The sequence below is a fragment of the Syngnathus acus genome, chromosome 9 (assembly GCF_901709675.1).
Source record: "Syngnathus acus chromosome 9, fSynAcu1.2, whole genome shotgun sequence".
NCBI classification, from domain to species: domain Eukaryota; kingdom Metazoa; phylum Chordata; class Actinopteri; order Syngnathiformes; family Syngnathidae; genus Syngnathus; species Syngnathus acus.
Genome location: NC_051094.1, coordinates 15,843,380 through 15,865,273, shown reverse-complemented (window position 1 = coordinate 15,865,273; position 21,894 = coordinate 15,843,380). Strand labels below are relative to the sequence as shown.

Genomic DNA, 21,894 nt, shown 5'->3' with positions numbered 1-21,894 from the left:
TAAATGTGTAAATGTAAATGTTTTCATTCCAGTTACAGGAAAAAAGAACAATCAGATTATAGGTACATTTATTAAAAATTTTGATTATTTTGCAGGAATATAATATCAATGTAGACAGATGCGCCATCGGCACACTTGTTCTCGTGTAGCTCATTAAACCGCCCGTGCGGTCGTTGCTAAAATGAATGTACAGCCTGGGAACTATTTGGTCAATTCCGTTTTCAAAATTGATTTGATTCACAAGGGCTCGGTTTGATCCGCTTCATGATTCATTTGATTTTTGACTCAGTTAAGGATTTTACGCAGTCTCAATTCTTTTATGCGGAAGGCATTCTCAGAAGAACCAATGTCTTGCTCTAACGTGGTGCTTCAGTGAAAATATGAACAGATTTAACCTAATGTCGTTACAGTAATCATGTATTTTATTGTTTACATGTTCTGAGTACCTAAATACATATTTTGAAATAATGTCGTTACAGTAATAATGTATTTTATTGTTTATATGTTCTGAGTACCTAAATATATATTTTGAAAAGTAATGATAAAGAAACAAGTCCGTCGCCATGGAACCAAAGGCCACTTTTCAAGGCTGCATTTGTGTGTCACGAGACTTGTTGTCGAGTCGCACCGGAAATGACGTCATATCGAAAAGAAAAAAACTTTCTCAAAACCAGCCTCCGTAGTATGCAACCTGTGAATTTGGACACAGGGTGTATGTTCCCGAGAGGGGATGCTCCAGATTGATGGCTCAGCAAACTCCGAGTCCTAATTGTAAAACTCGAGGTTGATTTACCATGCGATGGGAAACTCTGACCATACGGTTCCAGAACAGCTAACATGAATTATGTAAATTAACTCAGAGTTGGTTAATCTTGAGTTTAGCGCGTGCACATCTATCATTAAAAAATACATCATCAATGGAGCACTGATAACTTGATTCAACATGGTCACCATGAAAAAGAAAACTCGATCCGCGTTCTTCACATTCATTGAAATATAGATTTTAATGACGTCGTACAAGGACACCAAGTCTGTACTCATGAGAAAGAGTAACACTGCTGCAGCTGCAAAAAAACAAAGACGGCAAAGTGGGAAACTTCGGACCTATCCATCCATCCATTGTCTGTACCGCTTCGTCCCCACAGGGGTCGCGGGTGTGCTGGAGCCTATCCCAGCTGTCATCGGGCAATAGGCGGGGGACACCCTGAACCGGTTGCCAGCCAATCGCAGGGCACACAGAGACAAACAACCATTCGCACTCGCACTCACACCTAGGGGCAAATTTGGAGTGCTCAATCGGCCTACCAAGCATGCTTTTGGGATGTGGGAGGAAATCGGAGTACCCGGAGAAAACCCACGTGGGCCCGGGGAGAACATGCAAACTCCACACAGGGAGGGCCGGAGGTGGAATCGAACCCGCACCCTCCTAACTGTGAGGCGGACGTGCTACCCAGTGAACGCCAAACTCAAATGGCACCCATCTGTGCATTTCATAAACGCAAATCTTTGCACACTTGGTGTAAAAATGGTTCTCAATCATATTTTCTTTCGTATAAGTGCAATCCCACAGGAGTGATACGGACCCTCATTAGGAATGCACAATTGAGGGGCGCAAGTGTGGAAGTATCAGTATTTGGACATTGATTCTGCATTTGGGACTGAAGAATTTCAGTGTCACCCTCATGTTTTAGCAGTTGTCAGCGAATGAACTGGACCGACAGAACCTCATCAGACAAATTAAAAAAAAAAAAAAACTGACAACGAAATGATACACCTCCAGAAGACCTATTTAGAAATTCAGTTGCCCAGTTGCTGAGGTGGGTGCAGTGTCAAAGCTTCCGGAAGAAGGCGGAAGTTGCTGCCGAAACTGTCAGAAAAGTTTAAGGTAAGACCTGGTCAACTTGTCTGAACAAAGGAATACAATGGCTATCATCAATGGAGACATAATGAACACAATTCAACTAATGGCCAATATAGATACACACCTAAACTCCTCTGCTACAGAGTGCCTCAGCCTCTTCCATGCTGTTCATGGATACAAAAACTATGATTACCATTCTATGATAGTTCTTTGGCATAACTCAGCCATATGCTCAATATTGAAGGATAGTTGTGGGATGGAAAAGAATTTGGTTCTATTGGTAAGGTTTCAAAATTGGGCAATACCATTACTGGAAAAAACATACTGTATTTTAGATTTGAATGGGTATTTTTAATTCAAGTTTATTACATATCTTGTATTGAATCTCAAAAGACTGTGCAAATGTTTATGAAGTTTCCAGTGAAATAGGTTCAATACATACACGACACGGCTATGTAGCCTACACAACAGTCACTCACACTTAGGCAATCCCTCGCAAATACTGTACATTTGCCGCCGTTGCACCAGACACTACTAAAACATAACGTTAGGTGGCAGCAAAGACCACAGAACACATCTTTGTTTTCACTAGTAAGGCAATTCAAGGCAATTTGTCATGGCCAGCAACCATTCGCATCCAAACCTGTCACCTAGCGGTTATTTTTATTTATTTTTTTAACAGAACACCTTTTAGATTTAACTGGCCAAGAATTCCAGAGGGCTTGGCCGCCTGTCTCACCCAACCCAGTTGCAAACCTCCCAGACGGCGCTCCAGACTGCACTTGCCTGTAAGAATCAGACAATTTCTCTTTTGAGAATAGCTATCAAACACGCTGAATATTTCCATGGTTTACCAAGGGGCACGTACGTTTCTGCAGATGAGAACCCATCCCCTTGTATGCAGCGCGATGTTGCGATAACACCAGTGAAAATGAAAGGCAGAAAAGCAACTCCACTGCCTCGTCCGACACAAGGGAACCCAGTGCCTCGTAGCCTTAAAGTTCAAAACGCGCATAACCACACACACAAAAAAAAAAATCATATAATGTGATAGTTAACCTTAAATGGAATCCAATATATCTGAGTGGAAAACCTTTGTTGCTTTGGCTGATGAGATGACTGGTGTAATGAGCCATGTCCCATACCATCCGCAGAAAGTAGAAAGGGTTCTTTGCAACCGTTTGGCCAAAGGGTAAACTCTGGGCACATACATGGAATCTAAAAAACGAAAAAGGGAAATAAAAATCTTTGCATAATGTGCTGAACGTCAAATTCAATTACTTCTCTGCTTATAGTGTAAAGTGCTTACCGTAATTTTCGGACTATAAGTCACGTTTTTTTTTTCATAGTTTGAGTGGGGGGGGCGACTTATAATAAGGAGCGACTTGTTTTTTTCCCCAAAAATTTTCAAAAAAAAAAAAAAGTGAAGCCGCGATAAACGAACCGCGACTTAGCAAGGGATTACTGTAATTTGAATTTCAAGTGACGTCAGCAGCGCGACGCGGCGGTTGTTTACAAAAAGGACAAAGATTGATCACGGGATGACGAAGATGACGAAGGGTACAAGTGACACGGAGGACGAAGAGTTTGAAGGATTTAAGGATTTGGAGTGACACAGAAGGTTTGAAAAACTATTATGGCTTTTACGCACGCCCGGTCCTACTCTACGGAGCTCTCTTTCACCTCCGTGGATAGAAGTCGGGGGCCGGCGCTCGGCCGGGTGGCTGTCCGGGGACGGTGGATGGGGCACGGTCATGGCTTTTACGCACGCCCGGTCCTATTCTATGGAGCTCTCTTCCACCTCCGTGGCTGGAAGTCCACGCCGCCACACGCCTGGAAGTTTGTTTTGTTAAATAAAGAGCCGTTTACCAAACCCACGTCTTTCCTTGTACTTTGTTAACGCTACAATATAGTTACATACTAGATCTGTGGAATAACGACGAGGCTGACGTCAGGGCGCACGCGCGACGTTGTTGACAAAGGACGAGGAATTTGATCGATGGATTTAATGATTTAGGGTGCACAGATGGTTTGATATTATTGCTTATATAATAGTTATTTGATATCTAATTTATATATCGTTATATGGGCCTGTGGAATATTTTGAAGTGCAAGCGCCGTCAGCTGCGCGCACCCATTGTTGACAAAGGACGATCGATGGATTTAATGATTTGGAGTGACACATGGTTTTATAAACGTGTTATTTATGTAATAGTTTTTTTTAATAACTCTGAATGTTACGTCAGGCCCGTTCTCAGGTCTTCGTTTGTGTTTATGTCACGTTAGCATACCTATCGTTTAGCCTGTTGTTGCTCGTTCATGTCTGTTCTTGGTGTTGGATTTTGTCGAATAGATTTACCCCCAAAATGCAACTTATGCTCCGGAGCGACTTATACATGTTTTTTTTCACGTTATTGTGCATTTTATGGCTAATGCGACCTATATTCCGGAGCGACTTTTAGTCCGAAAATTACGGTAAGTAGCCCTTTTATTTGGTCAAGGCTGAGAGAGGAAGTAGTCACTGGTTAGCTTTCGAGCATAAAAATAGATGTACAATTGCCGTAGTGCTATTTATTGGAGTAAATATAAATAAATTCAACGACGTTGAAAAATGGCATCCACATGCAAAAAACGTGAATAAAACTTGACAATAGTCATCTGGGCTAAGTCCTGACCTGAGTGCCTGGAGGAAAACCAATTCGTAGAGGTTTTTGTAGACAGCTGTCACCAAATTTGTCTGTACAAAAAAAAAGTAATTTGACAATAATGACAATGTAAAAATATAAATAAAATGGAATGTAAGTATGGTGTAGGCAACAAAATGTCTGTGGGTCACATGGGGCCTATGTGAACACTGGCTAGTAAACCTTTCACAGAAAGTACCACAAAAGATTTATTCAGTGGCATTGTAGGCAACTTGAAAAAAACAGGTCGATATAACAAAAGCAAAGTATTACATAATTCATGAGTGATCCCATTTAGTGGCTTCTGTAAAATGGAAACTTCAATGACTTGGTGACTGACCTTAAGGTCCAAGAACAGGGGGTGGCACTTCAATCTGAGGATCTGCATCAATTTCATCCTCATTTGCTTCCCGGCTGAGGGGACAGTGCGCAAAGTGAGGCTGTGGCGCAGAGACATTCCCGAGTATCTGTGACGCAAAGAGAGGAAAGAGTCAAATCAACTCAGTGATCATCTTTTTTTTGGTGTACACATATTTATACACACTGAGGAGCCAGTCCCCAAAGTGAGGCTGTGGTGCAGAGACATGCCCAAATATCTGTTACGCAAGGAGAGGAAAGAGTCAAATCCCCCAAATCTCCTCAGTGAGCATCTTTTTTGGGTGTACACATACATTTATACACACACTGAGGAGACAGTGCCCAAAGTAAGACTGTGTCACAGAGACATGCCCGAGTAACTGTGACGCGAGGAGAGCAAAGAGTCAAATCATCCAAATCTGCTCACTGCACACCATAAAAGAGCAGCAAAAGCACAATGACTAATCTGAGAACAAAAAAACTATGATATATTATTTACAGCTGAAAAGCAGCTTCACCTGGAGTAATCTTTATAGACGTCAAGCGTGAACGTGTCTAACAACAGCCCGCACCAAGGGAAGAGGAGACAGTTGTTAAGGATACGGACGGCATGCTGTGGATCCAGACTTTGCGGTAGAGGAAAATTGACCAGCACCTTTTGCGGGTTGACCACCAGGCCATACTGTGGGACGCTGGCCATCAAAACCCTGAACACAAAAAAAAATTGGTGAATGACAATCTCTCACTCGAACTTCACATGAACTGACTTTTGAGTCAGAGATGCAATTAAAAATAACTGTATTCCGTGGAGTCATACCTGAAAAAGGTTTGTGCCTCGTGTAGGTGGGGCGTGATCAGAAGGAAATCATCCACCAGTCTCATCAATCGTCTAGAAGCAACAGAGGGGGGGGGGGGGATGAGTTTCAACACGCTGTCCTCTCCTGCTCAAATGTATTATTACATCTGCAGACTTTCGGTAATTAAAGTAATTAAAGTACCGCTTTGCGACAGTTTTGTTTCTTCGGCGGCAATGTGAGCCGAATTCGGACTTAACCCCGGAATGTCGTACCCTTTGGTTCCGATCACGCCTTTGAGTAGGGTGTTCTCCATGTGACCATAGCAGAGACAGCAGAGCAAAGCGGATGCGACGGATCCCTGGGGAATCCCGCGAAGCCGACGATACAGTCTAAAAGGGTCCAGAGCTGTGACATGCCCTCCCGTGCTATGACTAAAATTCAAAACTTACTTGTTCCCAAAGCGTAAAACACTGCCTGTCAACATTAGGTTGAAGACCTGAAGCATGTCTTTGACACGAATATCTTGCGAATACTGCTGGAAAGTAACTCAAATTAGCAAAAAAAAATAATCAATTTTTTTTTAAAATAGTTAATGTAGAGAACGATCCGAGCATGCTGTCCCAACCTGCTCCACCAGGATGGCATGGTGAACTTTGTTGCTTCTTTGCAGTGCAATCGCGAGGTCATTCATGGTGTCTTTGATGCCCTTCCTGTCATCCACCAAAAATTCTCCCTGCAAAAGCAAAACAAAACTCTAGGACTGGATAGATTTTTTTTTAAAGGAACCTGTCTTTGTACCTGTCTAAAAAAAGACTTCTTGAGCCCCTCAATAGAATTTGCCCAGATCTTGGCATAGCAGTGCGTAATAAAGGTCTTGTGTTGGAAAGGCGATAGAACTTCACGGACCATATGGAGAAGTTTCTTATGAGGCAGACTCTCGTACGCTCCGCTGACGTCCATCTTAAAGTAAGAATGTGAAGGATGGCAGTAGTAAAGGGGACGTCAACCCAAAACATTTCTTTACAATCATTTGTATTACCCCCCCCACAAGTCCAAACACAGCATTCTGATTAATATTGCCTTTGTGGAAAACGAGTTCAGCAAAAATTCAATCTTTTTTAACCATCTCAGGGGACAGCCATTTTGTCACTTGCTGTCGATGGAAAAATGACATGACAGTTCACATTGACTTTATCCAGCTTTTGTATAACCTTAACAAAGTAAAGCTTCCGTATGTGCTCCTTCCGGTCTGGCAGAAGAGTGGACAACACTTTGTGGATTTCAGTCATATCCCAGACTGTGGAACCCAGGAGGGACGGATTGGTCTGCACGCAGGCCTGCAAGACATCCTTCAGGTTACGGATGTCCTTTCGGTAGGCCTACAAACAGGATTGGGTGGGGGGGGCTGTCACAACTTTTGAAATGTGGACATTTTAGAAGACTAACAAAGTACCTTTGATTTGGCATCTTGTCCCAAAACCCGCATAATGGGCCTCATGCTATCTGTCTTTGGGATGAAGCGCAGGCGGGAGATGACAGTGCTTTTAGGGAGGCTTGCCACCTCAGACGAAGTCAGTTCCGCCAACTGGCCCTTAGAAATGTAACTTCTACAATGACAAAGAGTGACCAAGAGCTTCATTAGACCGCCACCCCCCTACTGAACATGTGCGATGTTTTTTGAGACCTGAAGGCCAGCTCCTGCAGTCTGTCCCAAACGTCATGCCTGTAGAACCTAAGGGCGTTCTTCTGACCCACACCTTCCGTAACGTAGAAGCAGGCTCGCACGAGGTCGACGACGTAGCCGTCCAGGAGCCAAGCAAGCAGCTGTCCGAGCACCCGGGTCCGATATGAGAGCTCACTGGGTGGCACCCGGCCTGCAAACAAAAGTATGTTGAATCAGCCCAAAAAAATCCCACTTTGTTTTGCACAGTTCCACTTTAATCTTACCTTTTTTACTGATCTTCAACCAGTCACAATCATTCACCTTCATCTTCCACAACAGCTCCGCAACTGAAAGCTTGTCAAACTTGCCGCTCCGCAAAAAGCCCCTGACTCTCGCCAAAAAACAAGAACGGTTTTCCGCAGACCCCCAAAGCTCCGACGGCACGACAGCGCACAGGCACTCCCGTACAAAAAGGTAGACTTGGTGAGGCGTACAGTGCTTGGCCAAAAGGGAGCTCAACTCAGCTTGGGCCAAGTCGCAGTGCACCAGCGGGCACAGGCGCCGCAGAGTTCTGTTGTAGGCGTATTTCTTATGTTGCGACAAAAGCTGACTAAAAAGGGAGATCATGTTAAAAAAGCGACGAGGGAGCTTCTTGGGTTTCCTCTCCACTCCATTCAGATACTGCAGCCCCTCAAAGAAAATCAGTCTCACAACATCCTGGCCCAGAAGACTTTTCAAGCCCGCCGCGCTCTTCCTCTTTCTGTTCAGGAGGAACCCATTCATACCTCTGCCGCCGTACAGGAAGGCCAAGGTTTGGACAAAACACCGAGACGGAGGCAAAGGGGGGGAAACGCCTGATCGCCAACTAGGTGCTCCTTTCATAGGACCTGTGCTTGTTCCAGCTGCTTGTTTGGAGACAGTAGTGTTTGTCTCTACATACTTGAGGGAGTGTCCTTCTTCAACAGTCTTTTTGACTTTGTGAGCTTCTGTGAGTCGCCTCCTTTTTCCAGAACACACTATTTCATCCTCATCATCCTCATTGCTTTCTCTCTTCCTTTTCCCACGGAAGGCTCGAAAATCCCTCCTTTTCAATCTCACTGCACATCTATTCTTCACAGACCTAGCATTACCACAACTCCTAAATCGAGGAGAAAAGGTGGAGGCGTGCAGAATCTTTGAAACCCTGTCGTAGATGGGAGTGCCGCATATCTGGACAGCGCACGTTGGCGGCGCCACCACAAACAGAGAACAGCTCTCCAGCAGGTGTCGTGTGATGTCAGTGCCGACACGCTTAGCCACTTTGTTCCACAGCTCGCTCGTTTTGAGGTACATAATGTTCGGAGTTACTTCACCGTGGAACTTGAAGTTGTCATTGTCAAGCTCTTTTCCGTCCACAAACGGTAGTTTGAAGCCGAGTGACAAGACGTTGCGCTTGTTCTTTCTTGCCAAGCTGTTCAGAATGAAGGCCAGCAGTTCAGCGAATGTGCAGACCTGTAGAAAGCAATGGAAGATAAAGAACTATATATATATACACGTATATATTAGGGGTGTAACGATTCATCGATACACATCGATTAATCGATATAATGCTCTACGATTTATTGGCATCGATGCTAAACGTAAACATCGATTTATATCGCCGTGTTTGACCTCGGACATTAGACGCGACTTTATTTTGAAATCCAGTTCATTGTTGCTTGCTTCCTCTTTCCGGGAGCAGTACGTGTTGTGTTGTGAGCAGAGTAGGCAAAGGGGAGCCGACAACTACGCGGCTCCTGGGCTGGTGCTATGGCTAGTGTCCAAGAAGACGAGGAAATTCGCTCCCCTTTGGGCTTCAAGACATTCGTTTGGAAGCACTTTGGATTCCAAAGAAAAGATGGCTCAACGGACAATTAAAATTATTGTAAATAAATAGTTCAGTAATGCACTTTAAAGTTAATGGTATTACAAAAAAAGAAAGAATATTCATTTTTCTTTACTTATATGAGAAAAAATATAGGAATTTGATAAAGTTCAGTGTTAAAATAAGCACTTTGTATACTACAATACTCTTGTAATTTCCTAAATAAAGAGTTTGCAGTACCTTGTTGATTTTGCCTATGAATTGTTATAAATCAGGATATTGTTCTATATTTTTTATTTAAAAAATAAAAATATCGATCGTGGAGCACTATATCGTGATGTATCGTGAATGAATCACAGCAGGCTTTAAGATATCGGCAAATATCGTATCGTGGTTCTTTGTATCGATATGATATCGTATCGTGACAAAACCCGCGATTTACACCCCTAGTATATATATATATATATATATATATATATATATATATATATATATATATATATATATAATTATAAGAGTGCCATGGAGGTGACAAGCACTTAATAAATAAATAAATTAATTAATTAAATTGTGTAAAACAAAATTTAAAAAAAACTCAAGTTACTCCAGTTCCCAATAACATGTCAGTGACATGGTTTCATCTAAATACCCCAAAGCTCAACAATAAAAGTGTGCTAGTTCAGCTATTTCTTGGGTAGGCCAACTGATTGATGCAAAAGTCCATTTTATACACACACTTCATAAATAAATACTGTTTTTGTTTGTTTGTTTGTTTGTTTGTTTGTTGGACTTAGATATGGCAATTTAAATTATTATTAGTTTTAGTTATTTTTTCCCTATTTTCATGTTTTAAATATGTTCGAAATAAAGATATATCAATCAACCAACCAATCAAATATGTTCAATTTACATTTACTTATTTGTAATAAAATGATATGCATCAATGTGAAAGTACTGATCATGTTGAATAATTCTCACAGTTAGTAGTATATTTTCGTCACATTTGTATAAATGTCTGGAAGACCGCAACTTTCCAAGGAAATCACAATATCCCATTGTTTTGGAACAGGCCCGTGTGCGACTCACGTGGTTCTTGAATTTGGGGTATCTATCAAATGCACAAATCCTATTGATATGGAGAGTGAGCGTTTACGTCAATAAAAACATTCTTCTCACTTTGACTGCATTGTAATTTACAACTATTTATAACTTTCCTGCAATTAATCGGTCACAAAAACAATCAAGAAATGCACTGTTGGTCATGCAATGGACAAATAACTTGCTTATTCTGAAATAGTATTCATTTTTTACCAGGCGGCAGCTCGGCGCTTGCTGAAGCTCGTTGTCGTAGGCGACGAAAATGTTACTTAAGAAGGATTTGAAGAGATCCGTGTCAGCCTGTTCGACAAGAACCAGTTTGTGCCCCTCTCGGAACACGATTTTATCCGTGAGCTCTTCCAGCGTACATGTGTGCTCATACAGAGAACGCAAGAGGCCAAGAACCTGGACTCGATCAGCTGGAAACATTACGCAGATTTTCAGACGTACTGACAACCCAGTTTTAAAAACCGAAGTTGATAAGACACGCTCCTTTTTAACTGGACGACAAAGGGAATTATTTAAGACGAAGTATTTCCCAAAGTCGTTGCATTACTTTTGACGGGAATTTTACCCCTGCAAATTCAAACGCAGGATGATGAGGCTACCGTCCAATCAAAGGGTGTCTTATTCGTTTCTTCTTCTTTTTGAATTGTTCATTGGTTGGCCACCTAACTGAAAGATACCGCCACCTAATGTTCCAGACACTGGGTCAGAGCGGAAGCTCACAATCTAAGTATTTAAAATCTTAAAAATATTTAGAGGGGACATGAAACAAAACAGGAGAAAAAGATCGACATTCTCTGATATAGCCCCCTCACCCTATTACTACATTGCAAAACATTTTTGAAGTTAAACTTAATTTAACAGCGGCACCGCTGCTGCTCACTGCTCCCCTCTCCCCCAGGGGATGGATTAAAATCACACGGGGATGGGTTAAATGCAGAGGACAAATTTCACCACACCCAGGTGTGTGTGTGACGATCATTGGGACTTTAATCTTAATCTTTAATTCCCAGCTCCTTCAACCTCCGCCCTATCGCTAACAGGGCAGTTTGATACACAAACAGTGGCAAAATGCGCACACACATTTAAACGGTCATATTATCAAACAAGATCTTTATAAATATATTTTGGGGGGATTTTTCTTTCCCAATCATTTTAGTTGCGTACCATTGGTGGCTTTGCTTGTTTTGCTTTCGTGTAACCTCACGAGATCTGGACTAGTGTTGGCTCGTGAGTGAACGATTCGTTCAAAGAGACCGACTCTTTTCAGTGAACGAGAGTGAACGAATCACTTCCTAAAGTGATTTGTTCTTTTTTCCTTTCATATATAACTTCAACCAGTAGATGTCAGTAATGCCCATTGAAGCTGGTGCTACCTCGCCGTAAAACAAAACGAAGAAGAGAATCAGCCAATCAGCAGCGCCAGCGAGCGTTACATGGAGGAGGGACTTTACGAGTCAGTCACTCACTGAGTGATTCGCATTTGACAGTTTCTTTAAAACGTGCAGGGTGTGATTCAATCACAGGAGGGCGACAATACCCTGCGAGCATTATAACGTCTAATAGACGTCTGTCAGTGGCTCGCCAGCTCCCTGACCAACAGGGGGCAGCGTGTGAGGCTGGGGACAATCACATCCGACACCCGGACCACCAATACTGGCGCCCCCCAGGGGTGCGTCCTCTCCCCACTGCTCTTCTCTCTCTACACTCACGATTGTTCCTCAGGCGACGCTTCTGTGAAGCTCCTGAAGTATGCGGACGACGCCACTCTTATCGGACTGATCCGGGACGGTGACGAGACTGCGTACAGACAAGAGGTGCAGCGGCTGGTCCACTGGTGCAGCCAAAACCTGAAGCCGCTCAAGACCGTGGAGATGACAGTGGACTTCAGGCGCGACCCTTCACCACTTTCACCCCTCACTATCCACAGTAATACTATTCTCTCCACAGACACCTTCAAGTACCTGGGATCCAAAATCTCTCGGGACCTGAAATGAACCAGCCACATAGAATCTGTCCGGAAGAAGGCCCAGCAGAGGCTGTACTTTCTGAGACAGCTCAGGAAGTTCACACAGGAGCTGCTGAAGACCATCATCCAGTCCATCCTCTGCACCTCCATCACTGTCTGGTTTGGATCAACCACCAAACAAGACAAGCACAGACTGCAACGGACAATCAGGACTGCAGAAAAGATCATCGGGACCAACCTCCCATCTATCCGGGACTTGTACCTATCCAGGACCAGGAAACGTGCAAGTAACATCTCTACAGACCCTTCACACCCAGGTTGCAGTCTGTTGGAACTACTCCCCTCCGGACGGCGGTGTACGCCAAAAGCAGCAGACCTAAGAGACACCTTCTTCCTCCAGGCTGTCGCTTTGCTGAACTCACACCTCTCTGAGAGTCTCAGAGACATGACTGTGCAATAACATCCTGCTCTCGACGCTTCATCTTTGAATTTGTGTCCGCTCTGCATCCATTGCAGCCTGGTCATCCTGGAAGAGGCGATCCTTCCTCCCATCTGTGGTCTCTTCTCAAGGTTTCTCATTTCCCCTAGTAGGAGTTTTGAGTTTATCCTTGCCCTCCTGGGAGTTTTAAGATCAGGGGATGTTCGAGAATGCCAATTTTTGCACATGTTGTCCTGAATGTGGTTAGCTACCTAAATGTTGTACAGAGAACGAGATGTACCGGAGTCAAATTCCTTGTTTGGCATGCTCAAACTTGGCAAATCAACATTGATTTGATTTTCAGTGTCCAACCTGAGCCAGTAGATGGCACTAGAGTGGAAAAATACCTCCTTTTTAAAATAACACCAAAGGACACGGCACATCGAGGCTCTTAATTGTCTTTTTCGCATGCACATTTTTTATTGAATATGTTGACAAGAGAAAATCACTACACTGACTTTTGTCATCAATACAAGAAAGAAAAATAAATTACAGGACTCTCAACTAGTTCTCCAAGCATCACTGCCAGTAACAAATCTGCCTTCACACATACACCATTAACTGTATTATTCCGCTTCTTTGTTTTATTCCTCTCATTTTTTGACGTACTACCAGATAATTCATCCGATCCACCCCATTCCAATTTCAACACATTTCAAATATTCATGTCATGGGTGCTTCCATTTTTTTCAGTCCAAAAATGTTTTTGCAAAATTCACAAATTTCCAGCCAAATTTTCCCCACTCATTCCGAACGGCACATTCGACATTTCACATTGACATCGTTCCAGTTTGACATTCACGTCAGTCTGCACGTTCATGGACTTTCAAATGTCACGTTTAAAATGCGTGCTAAATTTTGCACAAATCAATTCTTCCCTTTTTAAGACAGAATTCAACTGCTCATCTTATTCCTACCTATTCCAAAACTTCCCACTTAGCAAAAATGTTCACCCTCGCTTACGTTTTTCTCGCGTACCGTTTTTTCAAATTTTCGCTGACCGTTTTTCCTCGCTTACCTTTTTCTTGCTTACCGTTCTTCTCGCCCATCATTTCTTGTGGCCTGCTTTTTCTCACTTATTGTTTTCCTCACTTACCACTTTGCTTAGTTTTTTCCCTAGCTTAGCGTTTTTTCTCGCCTACCATTTTCCCCTCGCTTACCGTTTTTCTCACTTAAATTTTCGCTTAGTATTTTCCTCCTTCCCGTTTTTTCTCACTTAGTGCGCGCTTACCATTTTTCTCTCCCACGTCTTTATTTTCTAGCTTACCGTTTTTTCTCGCCTACATTTTCCCCTCGCTTACCGCTCACTTACCGATTTTCTCACTTACATTTTCGCTTAGTATTTTCCTGCTTCCCGTTTTTTTCTCGCTTAGTCCGCGCTTACGTTTTTGTCACCTGCGTTTTTTTCGCTTAGTTTTTTCTCACAGTTATTTTACGCTTACCATTTTTTCTCGCTTATCTTTTTTTTTTCACACTTACCATTTTTTCTTGCTTACCGCTTGCTTACCGTTTCTCTCACCTACCGTTTTTTCTCGCTTACATTTTTTCTCGCTTACCATTTTTCTCACTTACTATTTTTCTTGCCTTATGTCTTTTCTCGCTTACTGTTTTTCTTGCCTATTGTTTTTTTCTCACTTGCTGTTTTTTCTCGCTTCGTTTTTCTTGCGTACCTTTTTCTTACAATTTTATTCTCGCTTATCGTTCTTTTTTCTCGCCTACCACTTCTCCTCGCTTTTTTCCTTTCGTACCGCTTTTCTCACATCCCATTTTTCTTGCTTATCGAACTATTTTTGTTGTTTTTCCCGCTTAAACGCTGCTTAGTTGTTCTCGCTTCCTGTTTTTCTCGCTTACCGCTTTTTTCTCGCCTAACGCTCGCTTATGTTTTTCTCCCTTACTGTTTTTTTCTCGCTTATCGTACTTTTTTCTCGTTGACCGTTCTCGCTTACCATTTTTTTCTCGCTTACCGTTTTCCTCGCTTGTCATTATTTCTCGCCTTTTCACATCATTCGCTAGCATTCCCCCATTCCCAAGGTTTCATCCAGCTTCTTTGCCTTCACACGCAGCTTCTCAAGATACTACATTCTCTTATCATTACTCATCATCCAATCAGTCAAAATGATCTCTTGATCGGGCCAGGAAAACTATCTTAACTACAAATACTGCGCATTTCAATGCAATAAACACAAAGCCAGGATGCACAAAGCCAATCAAAAAGAGGAAAAAAAAGCATGCAAGTTTGGCTTTTTCTCATAGCCAATTAGACTAAGATTAAATATTAAACTATAAAGTGGTTACTTTTGTACAATTATTCCACAAACCATCTCAGGCTCGTGGAAAACGCTGTGCCAGTCCTCACATTTTAGCGCGGGCTGGTCTAAGCGGAGCTTTGCTTGATCTCCTTGATGGACACGAGACCCCACACGTTCATCTGCGTGATGCTTTGTAGATTGGCCTCTCGGTATTTGTAAGTCACCTTGTCGATGCCGTTGATTGTGATCTGGAAGTGATCGTCGGCGCACTTGATGACAACCTGAGCGACAACAGGACACCATGAAAAAATCCAGTCATGTGACATTCACGTTGCCATTTTCGGGACTTGTGACTTGCTCGCCAAAAACGTGGCGAGCAAGTCTTCCGAAGAAAATTCATGCTATTGCGGACATTTCTGAGCAGCATCACGAGGGCTCGGATGGTTCCAGCACTTCCTTTTGAATGTGACATTTGCATTCCATACTTTTTGTAGTTTGGGAAAGAAAATCACTCCAACCTTTATTAGCTAGCGGCTAGGTGCTCTTCAACCAGTAAATGGCCACTTCCCATAGGAAACACTCAATTGTTGTTTAAGATTGAAGTATGTTTAGGGAGGTTCTACAAGACGGAATAGGTTTTGACAGACACAGTTGTATGAATACGCCTTGCACATATGAACAAAGAATGGAGCGACAATTGGATACAATTAACTTTCCGGCACCAATCAAAGGTAAGGAAAATTCCGCACGAAGGTTTGGAAACCACGAAACTGTAAGGCGGGTGTGTTCAGAAATACGCTGTGATTCACGTCACCTTGACTTCTTGTCCGGGTCCAGAGCTTTGTGTGGGATGCTCCTCTCTTTCGTTCCAAGTTGTGTTCACTCTGGAGTTCAGCCAAATCTTCTTGGTTACAAAGTTCAACTTGAGGAGCAGCGCGACCGCGTTGTCGTCGTCGTCGTCAGGCACAAACAGGCCGACTTTAAACCTGCAACGCAGATGTACAACTGTGTGTTCGTGTGGGAGTGGGTGTGGGGGGGTTGTGGGGTCCTCGTACCAATCTGCCAGTTTATTTGCTCGTCCTGTGATGGTGATGGCGTTGGTCACACGGAGACCTCCCTTCAGTTTGATAATTGATCCAAGCTGCAAACATGTCATCAAAACATAACGGGCCAAAACATCTTGAGTAGAAATCGCATGCGAATGCTAAGATCTGACATTGAAATGAGATTGTGTGGAAATCATTACAACTGTCTTTTGAACCTGTCCAGAAACGTGGGATGCACAAAGAGAGAGAGAGAGTATAAAATCAACTCACTGCATTCGGTGACTTGGCGAGCTTGCTTCTGTGCAAGAGTACGCTGTCACCAGAATGGCTCTCCTCTGCGTTCTCTGAGGTGATTGCATAACGCGCTTTGGGCATCTTGCACATGAAGCTGTTGGGTATCTTGCAGCTCATCTGCTTCCATTTTCCAGCCTGAAGGATGAGCATGATGGATTTCAGTGGATCGTGCAGATGCTCTTGCAAACGGTCAATTGGCCACGCACCTTTTGCGACATCGCCACACAGTCCTTTTTCAGGTGTTTGGGCTCTTCTGGGGCCCAGTCGGTGAAGGTCACCTCGTGGCGGTCGGACCACTCAAACATGCCGAGGACACTCTGGTCATTCAGTCCGGTCCACATGTCGCTGGTGTCTGCAGAGGACAAAGGCGAGAAGATCTCTCACCCAGCGTTTAGGGGATAGTAGTTCTACGAAGACGGTGTACGCACCGAGGGCGGAAGCATTTTTCACCCACGTCTGCTCCACCTCAGAAAGGATGGACACCAGATTGGCACCCAATTTCTTACAGTCAGCTAGAGCAGCGGCCCACTCCTTCTTGTCCTCATAAGCTTTGTAGCAGAAGCCCGCAAACTCCTCCCAGGACTCTCCCAAGCATCTCGGCTCTGCAGGTGAGATCCCGTGCGGGGTTAGCAGTAGTTGAGCACTTAACATGAAAAAATGCTCCGTGAACTCACCTCCGTCTGCAAATGTGAAGGCTTGATCCGTCGAGTCGGCATTCCTGCAGGTCGTACATGTGACAATGAGCTGGGCCTCTTATTGGTGCTTTGCCATAAACGTTGGCCACTCACTTGAGGGAGGTGATCCCGTTCTGGTCGGAGTCAGCAAAGTCCTTCTTTGCCACTTCTTTCATCACAATACAGTCTCCTCCGATGTCGTTACGAATGACGCCGGCGTGAATAGCGGCCTTGCAGACGCTTGAGTCCTGCACTCACATCAAGTCAAGAACTCAACTGACGGGTCACGATAGGGAGGATTTGATTTCCTGAGTGGTGTGTGGAAATGAAATCATCTTTCAAATGGAACTCATTTGAAAATCCCAATTGAAATGTAGGTTCATCTTTGAAATGTTTATTTCTGCCAAGAGCCAGTGCCTCTCCAGTCCAAGGGTCAGCAATCACGTACCTTATTGTAGACCAAGGTTCCTGTGACATTGTGTTTGGAGTTGGCGCACTTGGGTGGGCAGTGGAAGCTGCAGAAGGCAAGGACAAGCAAATTGACGACAGGCGCCCACCGTCGTGGAAACACCGGGGCAAGTGCGACTCACGTCATTGCCTTGGTCAAGTGTAGGCTGTTGAACGTGCTGTCACAGGTCATCGCATCTGTCAGACAAAAGGTGATATCAAAAGATGGGTTGTATGTTTTTCCCGGCAGCGGAGGGAGAGACTCGCTTACCGTCACGTGCGCATCCCAAGAGGTCAAAGGTGAGGCCGAAGTCAACGCTGTCCTCCAGCGGCAGGATGCGGACGTACTGAGCGGAAAACGCAGAGCCAAACCGGTGCTCCCCCCCTCCGGTAAACTAGCAATAGCACTCTCGTTTGTAATGGCGGGTTTGGGCAGCCCGGTCGGCGTCAGGTCGACTGGCTGGCCGCTCACCTTTTCGTCCGGGTGATCGGTCCAGCTTTTGCCATCCAAACTAATCTTCATCTCAAAGTCGATGACCCAGGACCTTTGGTCAGTATGAGGACAGCCCTGGGTGACGATCCCGGTCACCTTTCTCACGTGACCGAGGTTCACCTGGATCCAGCTGGTGGAGGCTGCAGTACACAAGTTCGCTCAGGACACCAAATTGCCAACGCCAAAGTAACTTTCGGTTGTCTACGTACGATCTTGTGACGGTCTCCAGCAGGAATTCTTGCTCAATTGAGCTTTCTCTGGGCTGGTGTCGCTCATAGAGGAGGAGGCTTCAAACGCTGAGTCGGCGATGCGCTTGTCCGCCTCGAGCAAACTGTCAAGACACACTGAGGACAACCCAGAATCATGTTGCAACGGATCCCTGATAACTGAATCCTTGTGTTGTATTGTTCTGGGCATTGTTAGGCACCGTCGATTCACTAGGCCAATGGTTGCCAAGCTTTTATGGCGAGTGGTCCCCTGAACCTTTTAGCCATCGCATCAACGTCCGTAGCAGAACAGACCATTCAATGTGCCGTCATACCCCAACTCTGGTCGGGAGATACCGCATTAGACAACAGAGACGTGAAGCCCACCTTTCCGTTCACAGCTGTAGACCATGTGCAGGTATTTGGAGACTGCAGGGCAGGTCTCCCGGACGCCCTCAAAAGGGTCAGCAAGGCAATATTGACGGTTGTCACATTTCTTTCTGTAGTGAGGGAGGGCTCCTCGCACCACGCAAGTCTCTGCAAGTCACAAGGCCGAGTGGAAGCTTATTTGGCTGCAATGGTCGTATCGTCGGACCACGGACGACGTCGCTTATGTCCTGTCTTACCCTTGGTTGCGTTCTGAGTTGGACAAAGGCTGCCGCTCCTCCGTCCGTAGAAGGCCGACTGGATGCGGATGACGCTTTGACCCTCACTCTGACAAAAGAGGTCGACGTGCTTCTGCTGGTTGCACACAAGGAGCTCCCGAAAACCTGCGAGCGCACCGTGATGTCTTTTTTCCGTCTCGCATCTTTTGACGTCAACATTCAGAATTCGGGGAGACTGACTTACCGTCATGGCGTGGAGGTTCGGGTTTCTGTCCTGCGAGGCAAAAGCCAAAGATGGGCATCAACCTGAATTGTCCATGAGTCACATCTTACCTTTGGCTCTTTTCTTGCACATGTAGTGTCTCTTCTTCTGGCAGTTGTCAAATTTCCAATTTCCCAGTTCACGTTTAGTGTGAAAGGAAAGGCAGCTTTCATCAGAGGGTTTACTAGGGCATTGTAGTCATAACTTCTTTCGGAGGGCCATTATGACAGTCAACCCAAATAAATGTATGAGCACCTCATATTATATACAGTAAAAGCTACAAAACAAACTGACAAATAACTCGTTTTCAAATCAGACGAGTAAAAACTGGTCAAATATTAAAAAAATTATATTAAAAGTGAAAACAATTTGCAATTCTAGTAACGACACACGAATTTGATGCACAATTTGTCTTCGCGGGCCACATAAAATGATGTGGTGGGCCGTATTTGGCTCCCGGGCCTTGAGTTTGACACCTGTGCAGTAAAGCAATCAAAACCGAACCACGTCTTCCCTCCTGTGTTCTGACCGGCACCTGGGGGCGAAAAGAGCATTAACATCCCAGCCAACCCACTATACCAGGTATGGGCAAACTACGGCCCGTGGGCCACATCCGGTAGATGGGGAACTGCTCGCCTGCGCATTTACTACCGGAAGCCGTGTCAGAAAGCCCGGTGCACACTCACAAGTGCGTGTACGTACTCAGTAGTACGGACATGGCGCACTCGCGCTCTATTTGTATCAGTGCCGAATTTAGAGCGTGGGCTGTGACGACAGCATTCTTGTAATTCGGGCGCTGAGCTTTCAGATACAGTTTTACGCTAAAGCCACCCACAAACCTTCCCCTGGAATCCTTCTATTAAAATGAGTCGCCCAAGGAAAAGCAAGGTGGACACAGTGCCGAGTGTTTAAAGAAGAGTGGCCAATTTGGCTCGACGTACGCGACGTGACGTTCAGCCACATCAACATCAACCCGTCACAGATCGAGGTAAACGGACCAACACCTCGGATCTCTCCTAAGAATTGCCACAACAAATTTTACTCCAGACTATGACGCACTAGCAAAAAAGGGAGACCAACAACACTGTTCCCACTGAAAATGAAGGGGAGGCTCTCAAGTTTGTTGTAAAAAAATGCATTTAGAATATGATTTGTACAAATAGCAGGGATTGAAACTAGCGACCATTCTCATTTTCAAACAATGCAGGATGCTCAAGGACATTGATGCACCACCTGTTTGCGACTAATCTTAACCTGTAAAGTTCTTAAGGCTTACTTTAAGGAAGTGTTTCCCGTTTCCTCACCTCTGTTACCAGGTGTTTGTGAGTTAAAACTCTGCTCTAATTTTCAGATACCCCTCACCGTGTTGCCGTTTTGATTACTTTATTTGGACGTATGCTTTCACCGATTCTTCAAGATGATATATTTGGTCAGAATGTTTGCCGTTTGATGTGATCTCATAAGATAAACATCTTTCATTAATCTGACCTGCAGGCACTGAAGTGATGGAGACTGTTATTCAAAATAACAGTGTCGTATTTTATGAGAATCACTGAAAGCAGTTTTTTAGTGATTTCTTTTTTTTTTTTAATGCTGTTAATAAATGCATTTGTTTTCCAAAAACTTTTTTTGAATATCCATGCTTTACTACCTACTAAAGGCCAAAACCTTTTATGCAATGACCTTTACAGGTCGTTTATATTACCGTAATTTTCGGACTATAAGTCGCTCCGGAGTATAAGTCGCACCAGCCATAGAATGCCCAAATAAGTGAAAAAAAAACATATATAAGTCGCTCCGGAGTTTAAGTCGCATTTTGGGGGGCAATTTATTTGACAAAATCCAACACCAAGAACAGACATGAACGAGCAACAACAGGCTAAACGATACGGTATGCTAACGAGACAAACACAAACGAGGAGCTGAGAATGAGCCTGACGTAACATTCAGTTATTTAAAAAAAAGTATTACAGAAATAACACGTTTATAAAACCATCTGTCACTCCAATTCATTAAATCCATCGATCGTCCTTTGTCAACAATGCCGTGTGCCGCGCCGCAGTTCAAATTATTCCACAGGCCCATACAACGATATATAAACTATATTTTAAATAACTATCACATAAACAACAATATTATCAAACCATTTGTGTCACTCCAAATCATTAAATCCATCGATCAAATTTCTCGTCTTTTATCGATCGTCCTTTGTCAACAATGCCGTGTGCCGCGCCGCAGTTCAAATTATTCCACAGGCCCATACAACGATACATAAACTATATTTTAAATAACTATCACATAAACAACAATATTATCAAACCATTTGTGTCACTCCAAATCATTAAATCCATCGATCAAATTTCTCGTCCTTTATGTCATCCTGGTGACAGAGGACATGTCCAGAGGATATGGCGCTTTAAAGTGCTAATTACTTTATTTGATTTTTTCTCTCTATTTTTCATGTTTTGAATATGTTCAAGCTAAAGATATCAAAGCATGTGAAGTGATCAACTATACTAAAAATAACATGTGAAGTGGTCAACTATACTTGTAAGTAAGTGATGTGTTAATGATCAAGTAAAAATTTGTGAAAAAAACGTATATAAGTCGCTCCTGAGTATCAGTCGCCCCCCCACCCAAACTACGAAAACAAAACGCGACTTATAGTACAAAAATTACGGTACTTCACACAAACACTACATCCATCTGCTCCTGGTTCGGCCCTCCGGTCCAAATTTAGAACCCAGTTCGGCCCGCAAGTCAAAACGTTTGCCCACCCCTGCCCTATACAGTCCTCAGCCTCCACAACACAACCACTTGGGGTCTGGTAACCAACTGCAGGTGACGTCACAAACAACGTTT

General features: G+C 43.9%; 2 protein-coding genes and 1 long non-coding RNA gene across 8 annotated transcripts; all 3 read right to left on the bottom strand.

Annotated features, from left to right (window-relative positions):
* Window positions 1-1,466: 1,466 nt before the first annotated feature.
* On the bottom strand, window positions 1,467-10,947 carry tert (telomerase reverse transcriptase). 6 transcript variants are annotated; one of them, XM_037259320.1, is made up of 16 exons: window positions 10,517-10,946; window positions 7,647-8,853; window positions 7,384-7,573; window positions 7,153-7,306; window positions 6,911-7,078; window positions 6,498-6,659; window positions 6,325-6,432; window positions 6,149-6,234; window positions 5,972-6,088; window positions 5,720-5,791; window positions 5,421-5,609; window positions 4,886-5,012; window positions 4,537-4,598; window positions 2,955-3,079; window positions 2,730-2,855; window positions 1,467-2,647 (listed from the first exon to the last, which is right to left on the bottom strand). In XM_037259320.1, exons 1-16 carry the CDS (start codon window positions 10,730-10,732, stop codon window positions 2,529-2,531), a joined length of 3,228 nt encoding a protein of 1,075 aa, XP_037115215.1. In that variant the 5' UTR covers window positions 10,733-10,946; the 3' UTR covers window positions 1,467-2,528. The 6 variants fall into 6 exon arrangements, 5 of the variants coding, with proteins under 5 accessions (XP_037115215.1, XP_037115216.1, XP_037115217.1 ...); XM_037259321.1 differs by having other exon boundaries at window positions 6,149-6,231; XM_037259322.1 differs by lacking the exon at window positions 4,537-4,598.
* A 2,527-nt stretch (window positions 10,948-13,474) lies between these two features.
* LOC119127636 lies at window positions 13,475-14,118 on the bottom strand. Its single transcript, XR_005098889.1, has 2 exons — window positions 14,024-14,118; window positions 13,475-13,774 (listed from the first exon to the last, which is right to left on the bottom strand). It is a non-coding gene; the product is annotated as an uncharacterized LOC119127636 (long non-coding RNA).
* Window positions 14,119-15,046: 928 nt separating this feature from the next.
* LOC119127470 lies at window positions 15,047-19,217 on the bottom strand. Its single transcript, XM_037259411.1, has 17 exons — window positions 19,104-19,217; window positions 19,015-19,044; window positions 18,792-18,935; window positions 18,553-18,702; window positions 18,169-18,303; window positions 17,939-18,099; window positions 17,738-17,861; window positions 17,610-17,664; window positions 17,468-17,534; window positions 17,134-17,267; window positions 17,020-17,063; window positions 16,774-16,947; window positions 16,552-16,697; window positions 16,322-16,480; window positions 16,061-16,146; window positions 15,820-15,991; window positions 15,047-15,286 (listed from the first exon to the last, which is right to left on the bottom strand). The coding sequence occupies exons 1-17, from the start codon at window positions 19,123-19,125 to the stop codon at window positions 15,131-15,133; spliced, it is 1,959 nt and encodes a 652-aa protein (XP_037115306.1). The 5' UTR covers window positions 19,126-19,217; the 3' UTR covers window positions 15,047-15,130.
* Window positions 19,218-21,894: the final 2,677 nt, after the last annotated feature.

Excerpts from the sequence above, each read along its gene's own strand:
- tert (XM_037259320.1), bottom strand. The coding sequence starts at position 10,732 with ATGTTTCCAGCTGATCGAGTCCAGGTTCTTGGCCTCTTGCGTTCTCTG. Across the intron at positions 3,080-4,536 it reads GTTTTCCTCCAGGCACTCAG|ATTCCATGTATGTGCCCAGA; the intron begins GTCAGGACTTAG and ends TTCGTTTTTTAG. Across the intron at positions 2,856-2,954 it reads CATCAGCCAAAGCAACAAAG|GCTACGAGGCACTGGGTTCC; the intron begins GTTTTCCACTCA and ends TTGAACTTTAAG.
- LOC119127470 (XM_037259411.1), bottom strand. The coding sequence starts at position 19,125 with ATGTGCAAGAAAAGAGCCAAAG. Across the intron at positions 18,936-19,014 it reads CGAACCTCCACGCCATGACG|GTTTTCGGGAGCTCCTTGTG; the intron begins GTAAGTCAGTCT and ends GTGCGCTCGCAG. Across the intron at positions 17,064-17,133 it reads AACGGGATCACCTCCCTCAA|GAATGCCGACTCGACGGATC; the intron begins GTGAGTGGCCAA and ends TACGACCTGCAG.